Genomic DNA, 17823 nt, shown 5'->3' on the forward strand with positions numbered 1-17823 from the left:
AGGCAAAATTCATAGTGTCTAATATTCAATTTAAAAAATTTAGACATGCAAAGGAGTAGAAAAATATGATCCATGATGGAAAGAAAATTCAAACAACAAAAACCCAGAATTGACACAGATGTCAGAACAAGCAGACAAGGACATTTCCATCTGCCTTACCCTGTGGAGTTTCATTTTCTTATAGTTTCTGTGGTTTGCTTAGTGTACCTTACACAATTTCTACTAAAACAATCAATAATAAACAATATTGAAAGACGTAATGGTTAAAGGTGTGAAAATTTTCATGTATGCTAAAGGCTTTTTCTTTGTAGATTCCTGTCATATCAAGAGGAGAAAAATTCAAAATACAGGTCAGGCATGGTGGCTCCTGCCTCTAATCCCAGCACTTTGGGAAGTCAAGGCAGGAACAGTGCTTGAGCTCAGGAGTTTAGACCAGCCTGGGCAATATAGTGAGACCTTGTCTATACAAAAAAAAAAAGCTAGGTGTGGTGGTTCGTACTTGTGATCCCAGCTACTTAGGTTGAGGCGGAAGGACTGCCTGGATCCAGGAGGTCAAGGCTGCAAGGAGCCATGACTGAGCCACTGCACTTTAGCCTGCATGATAGAGTGAGATCCCGACTCAAAAAAAAAAAAAAAAAAAGTAAACATATTTTAAGAAAGAAAATAATAACTACAACAACCCTAAGATTTTTAAAAAGTAATAAAGTACATTTTAAAATTAATACTTGAATTACACTTAAATACTTAAATTAATTCTTGACAACAGACGCATTGCAATAATAGCCATAAATGAAGTCTTTTGTTTTGTCTTAAACAACAGAAATGTATTTCACACTGTTCTGGAGGCTAAAGTCCAAGATCAAGGCAGGGTTCAGTAGTTTCTCTTTTAGGCTTGCTTGTTGCTAAGTGCCCTCATGGGCTTTTTTTGGCATATGTGAGTACAGAGAGCTAAAAAGCTCTCTGGTGTCTTTTTCTCTTTTTTTTCTTTTTTTTTTTTTGAGTCACAGTCTCACTCTGTCACCCAGGCTAAAGCACACTGGCACCAGCACAGCTCACCACAGCCTCAACCTCCTAGTTCAAGCAACCCTTCCACCTCAGCCTTTCAAATAGCTGTGCCTACAGGTGAACACCACCACACCCAGTGAAATTTTTAATTTTTTGTAGAGACAAGTCCTTGCTATGTTGCTCGGACTGGTCTTGAACTCCTGGGCTCAAGCAGTCCTCCTGCCTTGGCCACTCAAAGTGCTGAGATTACAGGCATGACTTACTTTTTTTTTTTAGCAAATTGAATGTAACAACATATGAAGAGGATAATACCTCATGACCATGTGGAGTTTATCCTAGAAATGCAAAGTTCAACATTTAAAAATCAATCAATGCAATTCACCAAATTAACAGACTCAATTAAAATCATTTGGTCATTTAAATGGATGCAGAAAAAGCACTGGGAAAAAAAATCAACAGTGATTCAAATAATAACCTCAACAAACTAAAAATGCACGAGAACTTCTTCAACTTGATAAAGGACACCATTTAAAAACCTACAGTTAGCATCATACTTAACATTGATTTAATGCTTTCTTTGTAGAATTCGAAATAAGGCAAAAATGTGCACTCTACTTTAGTCTACCTTATACTGAAGATGTTTGGCAGTATAAGGCAACAGGGGAAAAAGCAAAATTGAAAAGAAAACTATTTCTATTTGCCATGCACAGGATCATCTATATAGAAAATTCTAAGAAATTTCCACCAATACTAGAACAAATAAGCTAGATTAGCAAAGTCAGAGGATACAAAGTCAAAACACAAATATCACTTGTATTTCTACATTTACCCATCAACAATTATAAAGTAAATTTAAAATAATACCACTTACATTTGATCAATACTTAGTATCAATACATATGCAATAGTGATAAATTTAAGAAAAAATATGTTAGAACTGCACACTAAAAACTAAACAGCATTTATAAGAGAAAATGTAGACAGCCTAAGTAAACAAGAAAATATATCATGCTGTGGCTCAGAAGACTCAATATTAAGTTGTAAATCCATCACATATTGGTCTCTACAGATCAATTTAATGCAATCCTCATCAAAATCCCAGGAGTCAATTTTTGTAGGAACAATACATTAATTCTGAAATATATATGGAAATGCAAAATACCTAGAATACCCAAAATTATTTGTATAAAAAACAACAAAATAGGAGAACTTACACTCTTGTGGTCAAAATCCTGTTGTACTGATGTAAACACAGACATTCAGAAAAGTAGAAAATAGTCCAGAAACAGTATTACTAATCTGTAACCAAATTATTTTTAACAAAAGTGGCCAAGAAGTCAACAAGCAAAAAAATATTTTTTAAAGGCATATGCAAAGAAGTACAATAACTCAAATCATATATAAAAATTAGCTCAAAATAAACCTAGTAAAACTAAATCTAGCAAAACTTCTAAAATAAACGAGTAGAAGGAAATACTTCTGACTTTGGATTAGGCAACTTTATTTCTTTGGTCAAAAAAGGTACAAATTATTCAAAACTTTGATAAATTGGATATTATTAAGCTTAATACTTTTGTCCTCTGGAAGGATCTGGTAAGAAAACAAAAAGGCGGCCACATACTAGAGGAAAATATCTGTAAAGTGTACATCTAAGAAAGTACTTTGAATCCAGAATATACAAAGATCCCTTTTGACTCAATATTAAGAGAAAAAGAATTACAATAAAAACAGAGGGCAATAATTTGGACAAACAGATAGTCAAAAAGTGTTGTTCAGATACCAGCTAAACGTGTGAAAATGTGGTATCTGTTATGAACGGCTTTGCCTCTCAAAATCATATGTTGAAATGTAATCATCAATGTGATCATATTAGAAGATGGAGATCTTTGAGAGGTCAAGAGAAAGAAGTTCTCATGCATAAGATTAGTGCTCTTACAAAAGAGGCCACAGAGCTTCCTTGTCTTTTCTACCAAATAAGGACATAGTAAGAAAGCACCATCTATGAACCACAAAAAAGGCCAGCCCTCACCAGGTACGAATCTGCCAGCACTTTGGTCTTGGGCTTGCTATCTTCCATAACTGTGAGAAATAAATTTCTGTTGCTTATACGTTATCCAATCTATGGTATTCTGACATAGTTGCCAAATGGACTAAGAAAGCATTACTAGGCTTTAGGCTGGCAGAAGTTAAAATCTCAATTTAAAAAACCCACTACATACTCACTAGAATGACTAAAGTTAAAATGACTGACAAAATCATGGATTGACAAAAATGTAGGGCAAGTGGATCTATCACACATTGTTGATGAAAATGCAAAATGGTATATTTATTTTGGAAAACTGTTTTGTAGTTTATATATTGTTAAATATACATTTAACCAAATGAGTAGGCAATTCTACTTCTACACATTTATGTTGGGAGCCGGCCACGGAGGCCCACTGAGCGTTAGGGATCAGGAAGGGCCGTTGACCCTGAGACCACTAGGATGTGTTTGGGAGCTGTTGACCCATTCCCTCCCTCCTTTTCCATTTGGCACAAACTACCAAGAAAAGCTCCAGCTGGCTCTAACAGAAAACTCTGAGACCAGAATGTACACAGCTAACCTAGGAGTCTATTGTTTTCATTCCCCATGGCTTATGGTCTTTTGCTTTATCACAATTTAAGTTTGGCTTTGAGTCACACTGAGGAGCCTTAATACAGGTCACAGGTTCTCTTGATGCAACCTTTAGAAATGTATAGATATAGGTTTTAGAAAATAGTTTATATAGATTAAAAAAATTTAAATAACCATTTTATTATAAAAGTATGGTTAGTTCAGTTTTATTTAGGAGGGGCCAGTGAAGTTTGAATTAGGCCAGCTGGTGCTAGGAGAGTGTAACCATAACAGCAATTGTTTTAATAAAAATTAGTTTAAATTAGTACATAATAGTGGAAGTTAATAATTCACTGTGGTGGTTTTGGGTTTAGACATTGAGTGATGTTAATTCAAGATGATGTAGTTATAATACAATTAAGGACACATAAGAAACTGGTTTGGGAAACATTAAGTTAGCATAAGATACAAAAAGACAATTTGTGGTTGTTCTTCCTCATGTTCTTCCTTACGTATAAAAGAACATTTGCTTGAGAGTGGGGGGTGTCCTTTGTGCACCTGGACCTGTTCATGTGAAAGGCACATACTACCTTTGTTTCCTGTGATGATGACTTTGCAGAGTTTGGGGATAAAAGCCCTGAGATTACACTCATTAAACGGCTTCTGGTCACCTAAACAGGAGTCAGTCTCTTTCTTTCTCCCCTCTTCTCTTTCTTTCTCTTTATTTCTCCAAAATAATCGCCGACGCTGCCACACCTTCCAAGGGACCCCCTAAATCTCTCTGCAAGGGCTGGCCCCCCACACATTTACACAAGAGAATGAACTCATGTCTACAAAAGAGACATGTATGTAAATAATCACTGTAACTTTACTCATAATAATCCCAAACTCTAACAACCAAATTGTTCCCCAAGGAACAGATTAAAAAATTGTGGTATACATGCACCCAATGAAATACTATTCAAAAAAAGGAAATGGGTGGCTGACAAATGTACCAGCATGAATGAATCTTAAAATAATTACACTGACAAAAAAGAATGCATACTGTATGACTCCAGTTTTATAAAATCTAGAAAAAGCTAAATACGATTATAGTGATAGAACGAGGATCATTAGTTGTCAAGCCAAGGAGTAAAAATCACAGGTTAACTGCAAAAGTACATAAGGGAAATTTTAGGAATGATAGAATGTTCTATATTTTAATTGTGATAATGGCCATATTAATGAAAATATTTGTCAAACTTCGTAGAATTTTTATGTTTAAAGTTGGTGAATTTGGGGCATGTTTATCACAGCACTACCCACAATAGCAAAAAACATGGAAACAACCTAGGTGCCCATTAATGGTGGACTGGATAAGAAAAATGTGGTACATATATACTACAGAATACTACAGTCATAAAAGAAAACAAAATCATGTCCTTTGCAGTAACAAGGATGCAGCTGGAGATCATCACCCTAAGTGAACTACCATAGAAACAGAAAACTCAACACCATACATTCTCCTTAATAAATGGGAGCTAAACACTGTATGTACACAGGCACAAGGATGGAACAACAGACACTAGGAAACACCTAAAGCAGGGGAGGGAAGAGCTGAAAACTACCTGCTGGTACCATGTCTACCACCTGGGTGTTGGGCTCAATAGAAGCCCAAGCTTCATCATCATGTAATATTCCTATGTAACAAACCTGCATGTACTCCCTGAATCAAGATAGAAAATAAAGTTGAAAATCAACAAATACATACATACATACAAAATTGATTAATTTTATTGTATAAAAATTATGTCTCAATAATGTTGACCAAAACCAGAAACCTAATGCAAAGAGACACACAATAATTACTTTCTTCCTAGATGAGTAGTGTGCTTTACAAATAAATGGAGTAAACTAGTCCTAAATAAACATCTGCTTAAGTTCCATTTGGCTACAGATGAATGAAGAACTCTTTGTGGTTACTGCCTTGCTGCACACATCATTAGAATGAAGTAGGGAGGCCAGGAGAACAGTTTATTCAATCCTGGGGTCCCAATGACTAACGTTCAGCATATTAGTTACTTTCAGTAAAGGTTTGTCAATAAAAATTTTACCAGTAATGAACTCCTAACCCCAAAACCAAAGTTTAAAAACCAAAGTGCATTCATTGCTCCTACATAAAGTATTTGGACAAACACTTGCATAAGATATTGGGCAGTTTGCATAGTTTAAATTGTATAGACCTAACCTGTGGCATTATTTCATGACATAAACACATTTTTAAAAGTTTTGGGAAACATATTTGAATTTTCAAATTTTAATTCATGATGCAGATATTTCACCCACTTATTCATTAAATCCTCATTTTCAACAATAAGGTACTATAAAGTCTCTGTATTTTTATATCTTTTAGTTAGAAATCAAGATAATTCTAAAACTGAAGTAAGTTCTTCAACATGAATTACTTTATTCCCTCCACATAAGAAAAATTCAGAGTTCTTCTGATGTCTGAATTTAGAAAATAAATTTATTCTTCTAGAGAATTTTATTCTAAGTATTAATTATATGGCTAAGAGACTAAATGTTTAGAAGAAATGACAATTAGCTTGGAGTTTTTAAACAAGCATAAAGAATGTTTTGTAGATCAGACCTGGTAGTTGAAGCATGTAAACCCAGTACTTTGGGGGGCGAAGGTGGGAGGATTGCTTGAGCCCAGAAGCTCAAGAACAGCCTCGGCAACATAGCAAGACCTCTTATATACAAAATACATTCAAAAATTGGTCAGGCATGATGGCGCACTCAAGGAGTTCCAGATGTAGGGGAGACTGAAGTGGGAAGATCACTAGAGCCCAGGAGTTCAAGGTTGTGGTAAGCCATGATCATGCCACTGTACTCCAGTCTGGGTGACAGAGTGAGACCCCAACTTAAAAACAAAAAAGTTTTGCAAACAAATAGAGCAAAACTTCTTGATATCAAATTTTAAAGTAACTGAAAACTTTGAAATGAATTTGCAAAAATATAATAGTAAACTTACAGTTTGTTGCCATATGAAATTGAGAAGAAAGTGCTTGTGTAACTGAATTCCAAAACCTATAGAAAATTTCAGGTTGTCCATCCTGTGAACCAAAAAAATTTTTAAAATAAATATATATATTCATTTATTTTAATAAATTATAGTGGACTCAATGTAACATTGAACATTTATTTAAAATTTAAATAACATTGTTTAGACATCTAGTCATCAATCAGTAGAATTATTAAGTAACTAAGTAGAAATATTATATAGATGATTCAAATATCTCATGTTCAGGTAATCATTCATTATTCTGCACTGCCATTTAATAGCTGGTGTGATCTTGGGCAAGTTGCTTAACCATTCTGCGCTTTCATTCCTCATTTGTAAAATGAAGATGATAACAGTACCTATGTCGAAGGATTATTATGAAGATTAAACAAACTAATAAAAGTCTTAGAACAATGTTTAACATATAATAAACCCTCGATATATGTTAGCTATTACTACAATTATTATTGTCATCCCTTGATATACAGAAGGCAATCTGTATGACTAAACAAAATGATGGACAAAAACATCCTGTGTTATGGATTAGAAGACTTTTTTTTTTGAGCCAGTCTCACTCTGTTGCCCAGGCTAGAGTGCAGTGACATGCTCATGGCCACCGCAGCAACTTGCTGGGCTCAGGCAATCCTTCCACTTCAGCGTACAGACACACACCACCATGCCTGGCAAGTATTTGTGATATATTGTAGAGATGAGGTCTCATCAAGTTGGGCTGGTCTCGAAGCCCTGGGCTCAGGCGATCCTGTCACCTCAGCCTCCCAAAGTGCTGGGATTAAATGTCTGAGCCACCATGCCCAGTCAGAAGACTTAATATTGTTAAAATGTCTATACTCCCCAAATGACCTATAGGTTCAGTGTAATCCCTATCAAAATCTCTAAGGCATTTTTGCAGAAAAAGAAAACAAAAATCCTAAAATTCATATGAAATTTCAAGGGACCCCAAATATACAGTATCATTCTTGAGGAAAAAACCAAAAAACAAAAACAAAGCTAGAGGCCTCACACTCCCAACTTCAAAACATATTACAGAGTCAAGGCATGGTGCCACCTGCCAGTTATCTCAGCTATTTGGTGGGGGTTGAGGTAGTAGGATTGCTTGAGTCTGGAGGTACAAAACCAGCCTGGGAAACTTAGTGAGATTCCATCTCTAAAAATAAAAACAAATCCAAGCAAATGAAAAGAACATGTTGCAAAGCTTCAATAATAAGAACAGAATGGTCTCAGTATAAAGACAGATATAAGAACCAACAGAACAAACAGCCCAGAAATAAAACCTCAAGTATATGATCTATGATCTTCCACAAGGGTGCCAAAGCTACACAATGGAGGAATAATAGTTTCAATAGACACTGGATTTGGCAATAATTCTTATATATAACACCAAAAACACAGGCTACAAAAGCACAAAGAGACAAATCAGACTACATCAAACTTGAAAACTTCAATGCAGCAACAACCAACAGAATGAAAAAGTAACCTAAAGAATGGGAGAAAATATATGCTAACCATTTATCCGATAAGGATTAATATTCAGAATGTATACATAACTGCTACAACTAAACAATTAAGAAAACAACATGATTAAAAAATAAGCAAAGGACATGAGCAGAGACTTCATTAAAGAAAATATATGCATGACCAACAAGCATATGAAAAGATCTTCCATATCAGTAACCATCAGGGAAATGCAAATCAAAAACACATTGATATATCATTTCACACTCATTAGGATGGCTACTGCCAAAAACCAGAAAACAACAAGTGTTGGTGAGGATGTGGAGAAATCAGAACCCTTGTGCACTGTTGGTGAAAATGTAAAAAGGTGCAGTCACTAAGGAAAACATTAGGGAAGTGCTTCAAAAAAAATAATACAGCATTACCACGTGATCCAGCAATCCCTCTTCTGGGTATAGATCCAAAAGAATTGCAAGATCTTGAAAGTTTATTTTCACACTCATTGAGAAGTCACTGTTCAAACACAGACTATATCCCCCCTATACCTAGCTTCTGTCTGCCTCCTCCTTCAGGGAATAGCCTCTGGATAAGACTTGTCTCTGAAGGATATGCATATAATATTTTCAGTACTGAGTCACAGGATACAGGTAATCAAGCACAGCTGAGAACAATGTGGGCGACACCCTTATGCACTGTCATTGTAAATACCGTACAGAAATTTGAATAACTTGCTTGATTATAAAATTGCTTGCTGTACTGTCCTGAGCATGGACACCGACTGGATGCCCTTGGTGCTGCCAGTAAGTTCTAATAAACCAATGTCTTTCCCTGCTGAGTGTCTTCTTTAGAATAGGTAAAGAACATTACATGCAAGCCCTCTCAGATTTGGAGTTACCGTATTACACCTATGTACACTGCAGCATTATTCACAAGAGCCAAGAGGTGGAAACAACCCAAATGTCTTACAAAAGATGAATGTACAAAGAAAACATGGTATATAGTCATGCATTGTTGAGTGATGGGGAAATGTCTGAGAAACGTGCCATCAGACACATTTCATTATGTACACATCATAGAATGTACTCACACAAACCTAGATGGTGTAGCCTACTACATATCTAGGCTTTATGGTATAGCCTATTGCTCCTAGGCTACAAACCTGTACAGCATGTTACTGTAATGAATACTGTGAGCAATTGTAACACAATAGTGTATATGTATTCTTAAACATATCTAAATATAGAAAAGGCACAGTAAAAATGCAGCATTATTATCCTATGGGACCACTGTTGTATAAGTAGTCTGTCATTAACCAAAATGCTGTTATACGGTACATGACTATACATGCAATGGCTGTATGTATGACTATATGTATGACTGTATAAATGTACGACTATGCATACAGTCTTAAAAAAAGAGGAAATACTGTCATATGGTACAACATGGATGAACTTTGAGGGCATTATTCTAAGTGAAATAAGTCAACCACAAAAAAACAAATAATGAATGATTCTACTTGTTGCTTTTTTTTTGAGTCAGAGTCTCACTCTGTCGCCCAGGCTTACATGCTCATGGCTATCACAGCTTCGAACTGCTGGGCTCAGGCGATCCTTCCACCTCAGCCTTTCAAGTAGCTGGAACCACAGGCCACCACACCTGAATAATTTTTATTTGTATTTTTTATTGTAGAGAAGAGGTCTCACCAAGTTTCCCAGGCTGGTCTCGGACCCCCGCGCTCAGGCAGTCCTATCGCCTTAACCTCTCAAAGTGCTGGGATTACAGGTATGAGCCATGGTGCCTGGCAGCATGTTTCTACTTATAAAAGTATCCAAAGTAATCAAACACTTAGAAGCAGAGAAAAGAACAGTGGTTGCCAGGGGCTGGAGGAGGAAGCAAAGGAGAGTTGTTGCTTAGTGGGTACAGTTACAGTTTTCCCAAGTTCTAGAGGTCTGCTACACAACAAAATGCATACAGTTAACACCATTGTACTATACATTTACAAATGGTTACGATGGGAAAATTTATGAAGTGCTTTTTACCACAATAAAAAAGTACTGCGTCTAGTTTCTGTATATTTAAAAAATACATTAATATAAGAACTGGGTATTTAAGTTTATTTGATTGCCTTTTATGCACTGAGATAAATGGTCATGCAGATTTCCTTATTAGAGACACTGGGATATTAATCTATTTTCTAATATTAAATGATCCTTATTTTGCTGACAAAAATTCTACTTACATAGATAATTAAGATACTTTTTAAAAACTTACTACTGCCAGACACGGTAGCTCACGCCTATAATCTCAGCACTTAGGAAGGCCAAGGTGAGAGGATCGTCTGAGCCCACGGGTTCAAGACCACCCTGGGCAACTTGGAGAGACCTTATCTCTACAATATATGGGGGGAAAAAAATCAGCTGGGCATGGTAGCACACGCCTGTAGTTCAAGCTGAGGCAGAAAGATAGCCTGAGCCCAGCAGGCAGCGGCTGTGGTAGCCGTGAACATGCCATTACACTTCAGCCTGGGCGACAGAGTGAGACTCCAACTCATAAACAAACAAACAAACAAACAAATAAATATTCCCCCAGAGTGAGACTCCAACTCATAAATAAATAAATAAATTCTCCCAAAAAAACTTAAGAAATTTCACTAGTTAAAACATTAAAAAACATATTTTTAATGTAACTTTTTAATTACAGAAAAAAATTTAAATATTGTTTTATTCAGGTTGTCTACATCTTGAGTTAATTATATTCATCCATGTAATTCTGAATCTCTAATTTAGCAATAGAAAGTCTGCGTGACTCTCTTTATTCTGTGGAACATCATTTGTCATATTTAGCTGATTAATATGTCCTCTTGCTTTCATTTGAGAAATGTTTGTGAATCTACTTAGTTTTATTCTATTTTTTGTTTGCTTTTTGATGTGACTCTTAAAAATAACATTTTAATTCTATTTTTAAACACAATGTTTGTCATTTAGTACAAATTATAACCCAAATATGTTTAACAAGTACCACAGATTTTGATTTTAGTGTACCAAAGGTTACATTTATGTTTTTTGCCCCCAAACAGTTTTAATTTCATATGATATGACCTCATATTTCTCACTTTCAAAAGCAAAATGAAAATATATCTTCTGAGACTACTGTTAAGAGTTTAACAGTATTAATTTGAACTTGTAATTGATTTAGAATTCTAAACTTTAGGAATTTACAAATTAAATAAATATAAACATTAAAATGTGAACATATTGTAATACAATTATGTATCTTAAATTAGTACTAGCTATTCAGGGTAAGCCCTTAGGTTAAATGCAAACCATCACCACTTTACCAGTGTGGATGTATTAATTAATATAGAGTGAGAACACCAGCTAATACTTGGGAAGGCAATAGAATAATCAACGCAATCACAATTTATTAAGAGAGTGATGACTCATAACTTGGACCATGCTTGAACTGGAGTTTTCTCCAGTATATATGTTTTTAATAATAATAATTCTGATATTACATCACTTTAAAAATAAATCTATTTTTCTAATGGCTGATTTCTGAGATAAACAAATCTACATTAAATATATGCTGTTCTTCCCAGCATAACTGATTACTCAATGCTCTGCACATCACTAAACTATATACAAACTATTAGCACATTTTTATGACATTTTCTTGTTCTTTCAGATATGTCATATTTACTCTTACAATAACCATAAATTCCTTTGAGGTGTATCATCTTTGCCACCCCATAGACTTACTAAAATAAATTCTTAGAAAAACAGGAATTCTTCAAGGCTTTTGAGAATTGCCAAAGAAAAGAAGAAAATTCAAAATCTTAGACATACTCTTTTGTAAGAAAACATGGGGTCTCAGGTAATCTGACTACATCTTCTTTCTTAGACATGAGTCACTTGAAACTTCAAAGTCATGAAGTATATATTTTTAACTTAGAGAAGAACCCAAAGTGTTCATACTCTAGAATATATGTGAACCCTGGCTGAGAAATTAACATTTTCTGAATGTCCTTTTTGTACCAGGCACTACTAGATGTTATCTCACTGAAAGTTTATAACAACCAATAGACTGTAAGCTCCATACAGTAGAGGCCTCATTTTTGTTATTTTTATCTAGAGGACATAAAACACATACACAAGTATGTACTAAATGAATGAATGGAACACTCTCAGAAGGAAGACATTCTTAGTTCTTTTTTAGACTGTGATAACAACGGCTCAAAGAACTAAGGTAGGTGACTTGCTCAGAATTATACAGAAAATAGAACTGGGACTTGATTCAAAGTCTCTCTGATATATTAAGTTTTTATTCCTCTTTAACACAACTCACAAAGTTCTTTACAACCTGATTGTTATACACCACTGAGGTTGAAGGCTTAACCACACTCAAATTGTTTCTGGTTCCTGAAGGTTCTTTTGTAGTCTTTATCAGTTATCAGCTTTTAAACTTACATCTTCTTCAGAGTTCAGTTTAGGGGTCTCTTCCTCTTGGTTCTCTTAGGTTGGGCAAACTCTCTCACAGAAAATAGAATCTCATATTCCCCACCATAATGATATTTTCCTGTTTTATTAAAGGAGCAGGATAGTAGTTAAGAAGAGAAACTCTAAAGCCAGAATACAAAAGTTAGAATTCTGACTCTATCACTTAATAGCTGTGTAACTTTGGACATAGTACTTAATTTCTCTATGCCTCAGTTTATTCAACCGCAAGATGGAAGTCCATCTTATAAACTTGTCATGAAGACTGAATGAGTTAATTCTTATGAAGTGCTTAAAATAGTTCCCAACACAATCTATTATTAGTAATATACGTTTGTTAACATTACTAATAATATTTGTAATTTATAATCCAAATAACTATTTTGTCTTGTCATCCTTATATCTACAATGACTAATAACATAGTATTACTTAAATAAACATTGTTGTGTCAACTTGACTGGGTTATAGGGTGCCTCGATATGTAGTTAATCATTATTCTGGGTGTCTCTATGAAGCTATTTCTGGATTAGATAAAACAATTAAACCTGTATATTGAATAAAACAGGTTGCCCTCCCTAATGTGGCTGGGCCTTAATAGAACAAAAAGGCTGAGTAGGACAGAATTCCTTTTGCCTGACTGACTTTGAGCTAGGACATCAGTTTTTTCCTTACTTTGGGCTTGAACTGAAACACTGGATTTTTCTGGGTCTTGAGCCTATTGGTCTTTGGACTAGGAATATACCATTGGCTCTCCTGGCTCTCCAGCTTGCCACTACAGATATTGAAACTTGCTTCTAAAATGCCATTTGCAAATTCATATATATATAATTTATATATTTTTATAAGAAATTTATATATATATATAGATAGATTCAGAGGGATGGGAAAAGTAGAGAATAATAATAAAAATGTAGATTTGAGGGTAAGATAGTATTCAAAACAATGATTTTATACATCTATATACATATCTATAGGTATATAATGTGCATGATGTATCTATACACACACACACACAAACACATACACACACACACACATCGATATGCAATACTATTACATATTCTGCCAAAATACAGAGTTTTTGTTTTATTTTATTTTTTTTGAGTGAGTATCCCACTTTATTGTCCAGGCTGGAGTGCAGTGACACGATCATAGCTCTTGACTTCCTGGGCTCAGATGATCCTCTTGCCTCAGTCTCCTGATTAGCTGGGACTACAGGAATGTGCCACCATGCCTAGCTAATTTTTGATTTTCTTGTAGAGACAAGGTCTCGCTAGGTTGCCTAGGCTTGTCTTGAACTCCTAACCTCAAGCAATCCAACTGCTTTGGCCCCCTAAACTGCTAGGATTACAGGTGTGAGCCACCATGCCCAGTCAAGATAAAATGTTAATTTTAATTATCAAGGTATTGTCAAAACTATATTGCAAAATTTCCTGCATAAAATAAGAAAATGTGAAGGTACATAAAAATCATTTCACTTTCTGTTTCAAGTCAAGTTAGCCTGTAACATATTGGCTCCTATACATTTAGAAACAAAATTAACTTAGCTAGATTGTTAATAATTCAACTAGAAGAATATTTGACATTGATTTATTTATAATCTATACCCAATACTGGGTGTATTACTTACATTAAGTTCAATGGAATCATGTTATCAGATCAATTGAGGGAAATGTTTGCAATTTAAAGCAACTTCATGGCCTTGTTTCTTAGTTATAAATAGAAACAATACTGTAATCCTATCTATAAAAAACAATGAAATAGAGACCTTTGGCTGAGAACAATATAAGCTGAAAATATAATCAAAATCAGATATATATTATACATATCAACAGAAGAAAAGTAAAATGTACAAAAGTATCAGAACATTTGTTTAGACGGAGCTATTATTTAGTACAGTTCAGCCTTTGACTTTGCTTTAGTCACTGATTTTGACATAATTAAATAGAGAGAAACTTAGAAAACTTACTATTTAAACAGAATGGCTTTCCAAGCACATAATCTTTCGATTTTCTCTTTATAACACAGAACTGATCATGGATTTCCTTGTCCAAATATATTTTTGGCTTCTTGCTGCAAGGTCCAAACTTTTAAGCTAATATTCTTGGGCAGAGTGAATGGAGTACGGGTTTTGAAGTCAAATTAACTTTGACTTAAACCAAGGTCTGTCACTCACTGACACTGTAACCTTGGGAAGGTGATTATCTTTCTGAGCTCTTGATTTCCTCATGCAAACAATAGGATAATAACATTTCCATAGGATTTACTTTATTATGAAGAGTCAGAATCTCTTGGGCTAGAGCTTAAAGGAAGACTGGAATTCACCACACAGATGGGGAAAAGAAACGAGTAGACAGCATTCCAGACAGAGAGACAAATAGTACACAAAGGTGTCAAAAAGCATTTTCTACCCTCTGAATAAAAATAAGTTGTCAGGATATAGGAAGGTGGTAACAATGGAAAGAAAGACGGGGTCAGATCAAGGTCATATGTCTGAATTCACCACAGATAGCAGTGAACCATTTACGGATTCTGGGAGAATACTATGATCAAGTGTACTCTGAGAGTAATGCGAAGATGAATAGTGTACAGGGTGGTGGTGAGCCTGCAGGCAACAAGACCAGTTCAGAATTTACTGAAAAGATATCTAGGCAAAGGAGACTTTTTCTATGGCCACTGTAGTAGAGGAGTAGTCAGAGTGAGCAGTAGGAAAACTGACACAACTTGATGAGCAAGTAGATGTATTTATGAAAAACTAGGACTAGATAAATATCTGTGAAGAACCAGGAGGATAGACAGCACTCAACCAAAATGGAACTTCAGAAGCCACAGCAGGTGGGCAGAGAAAAGATAAGCTCTTTGAGACTTAGGCTTCTGGAAACTATGGGGCATCCAAGTGGAAGTGATCTAAGCCAGTGGCTATAAATCTCTTACTTAAAAGCAAGATCTAGGCTAAAAAAACAGATTTAGGTGTTATTACTATCTGCAGGAGGTAGAAATTGTTAGCATGTGTGCACATTTCCATATACTGCATGCAGCATGAGAAGAAAATGTTGAGGACTGGACTTAGAGGAATAACATCACTTAAACACTGGTAGAGGAAAGGGGTAAATGGAAATAGTAATTTTTAAAAACACTGGCCATAAGTTAGTGATTGCTGAAGCTGGATGATCAGTACATAGGGATTCACTGTCCTCTTCTTGGGTTTACAGTTTGACATATATTTAAAATTTTATAAATAAAATATTTTAAAAGGAGGGGTAGGTTGAGAGGGAGGAATCAATGAAGGAATTCTGAAGAGTGGGAATATCTGAGGGAGGAGAATTAAGGCAGAAAAAGCAGGCTATTACCTCAGAGAAGTGAAGTAAACTAGTCTAAGAAGTAGGCAGAAGGATTTGGTAGCTGGGTCACTCAAGTGTCTTGAGCAAGGACTTCCATTTGAGTAAAAGCTTGACTTCAGGAGTTTAGGCAAAAGAAAAGCAGGGAAGTAGAGATGTAAGGTAGCTTACTTAGACCTGAATGTGAAGGAAAGTATTCAGAGGTAAAATAAAGACTCAGGTTTGCAGTTTTTTGCTTTTAGATGATAAATCATTGTAAAGAAGGGGGGGGGTCTCTCAGAAAGCAGAGAGATGGGAAGAGGTAGAATCAAAAACAAAAGGAGAAGGGTAAGTTTAAGAAAAGATACAATCTACCTCTACCTTTGAGGCAGAAGTGAGAGGTAAGGATCAGCAATACAATTTTTTTGGATCCTGGATAAAGTGTTTCTAAGACAGAGAGAAACAGTCAGAGAGACATAGAAGGAGCTAAATTAAGATCAAAGGGAAAGTGAGTGTAAAAGACTTAGCAAAACGTCTGTGCCAGAGATCTCTGTGGAGAAATCATGTTGTGAATAAGGAAGCCTGCAGACTTGATCAAAGAAAAGTAGATGTGAATTTTAAATTAGTTCTTAATCAGTTTCTGGATTCAAAGCACAGGGATCCTGGCAAAGCAAATACAACAAGGCAAAGAAAAAGTTCTCTTTGTTGAAAAATAGCCTTTGGGGGAAACATTTTGCTGTTTGATTACAAAGAAGGAAGATACAGAAATTAAATGGGACTTAAAGGTGAACACCACAGAGCAACCAAACTCTATACAACCAAAAGAATTTCAGCTAAAATAAAAATGTTGGCTTTTATATGTATATTGTTCAGATATACAAGAACAATATTTATGATGCAATGCACTTTTTCTTTTAAAAAATGAGAACTTAGACAAAGGAGGTAGTGAGATACAGTGAAAGTGGTCAGATTTTAAATACATTTTGAGAGTAGAACAGATAGGACTTATTAAAATGCATACAATAAAATAGAAAAACTTTTTTCAAAATGTTAACAGAAGTTATCTCTGGATGAAAGGATTAAATATGATGCTTCTACTTTTCAATTTTTTGGAGGAATAATATAGATAATCTAAATGTTAATTCTAAACAGAATAATAGATTCTTAATGCAAAAAATTCAATACTTCATAGTTTGATGGTGGTATAAAAAATAAAAAATCCAATCCTGGAATATAGAGGGTAAAAAGTAAAAGTTCCTCTTTAAACTCAGATGCCTAATCGCACATTAGTCCATAAAGATCACTGTTAAATTACAGTGTTAAGGAGATTAAAATTCTTTTCATATAGTTTAGTGGAGTGTGTCTCAACCTTTTTTTCATTATCACCTCCAACAAAGAAAATGTTAAAAGTTAACTATATTTATATATAAGAGTGCATACATTATGCTTATAATAGTATAACTATGCTATAACTAGACTTAATTAGTTTAAATAAAATTTAGTTTCTCCCTAACAAGTTTAATTAAATACTAAGAAATAAGATTTTATAGGGTAAGATGTTGAGCTTTGAAGGCCACAACCCATTGTAATATCTAAGATTCTCTGTGCTCCTCTCTCCTCCCAAAATAAAAATCAGAACTATTTTCTCCCTCTTGGAGTCAATATTGCCCTTGCTGAGAATTCATGGTTTACCAGTATTTGAAAATTCCAGTAATCCTACTACTAGATATATCCAAAGGAAATCCAATCAGTCTGTTGAAGAGATACCTGCACTCTCATGTTTACTGCAGTCCTAATGATAATAGCTGAGGTATGAAATCATCACCTAAGTAGGTCCGTCTATAGATAAATGGATAAAGAAAATGTGTATATATACACCATAAATACTATTCACACAT

The 17823-nt window shown here is 34.9% G+C and overlaps 1 protein-coding gene across 1 annotated transcript in view; it reads right to left on the reverse strand.

Moving 5' to 3' along the window:
- The window catches only part of LOC103255047 (conserved oligomeric Golgi complex subunit 5), a 116023-nt gene extending 109328 nt beyond the window's left edge, over positions 1-6695 (reverse strand). The window contains exon 1 of the mRNA XM_008053018.2: positions 6612-6695. Within this exon, the coding sequence (XP_008051209.1) occupies positions 6612-6624 (13 nt within the window). The 5' untranslated portion in view covers positions 6625-6695. The remainder of the gene's footprint in view (positions 1-6611) is intronic.
- Between the last annotated feature and the right edge of the window lie 11128 nt (positions 6696-17823).

The sequence above is a fragment of the Carlito syrichta genome, unplaced genomic scaffold (assembly GCF_000164805.1).
Source record: "Carlito syrichta isolate Samal-C Ts95f unplaced genomic scaffold, Tarsius_syrichta-2.0.1 Scaffold287776, whole genome shotgun sequence".
Taxonomy (NCBI): Eukaryota; Metazoa; Chordata; class Mammalia; order Primates; family Tarsiidae; genus Carlito; species Carlito syrichta.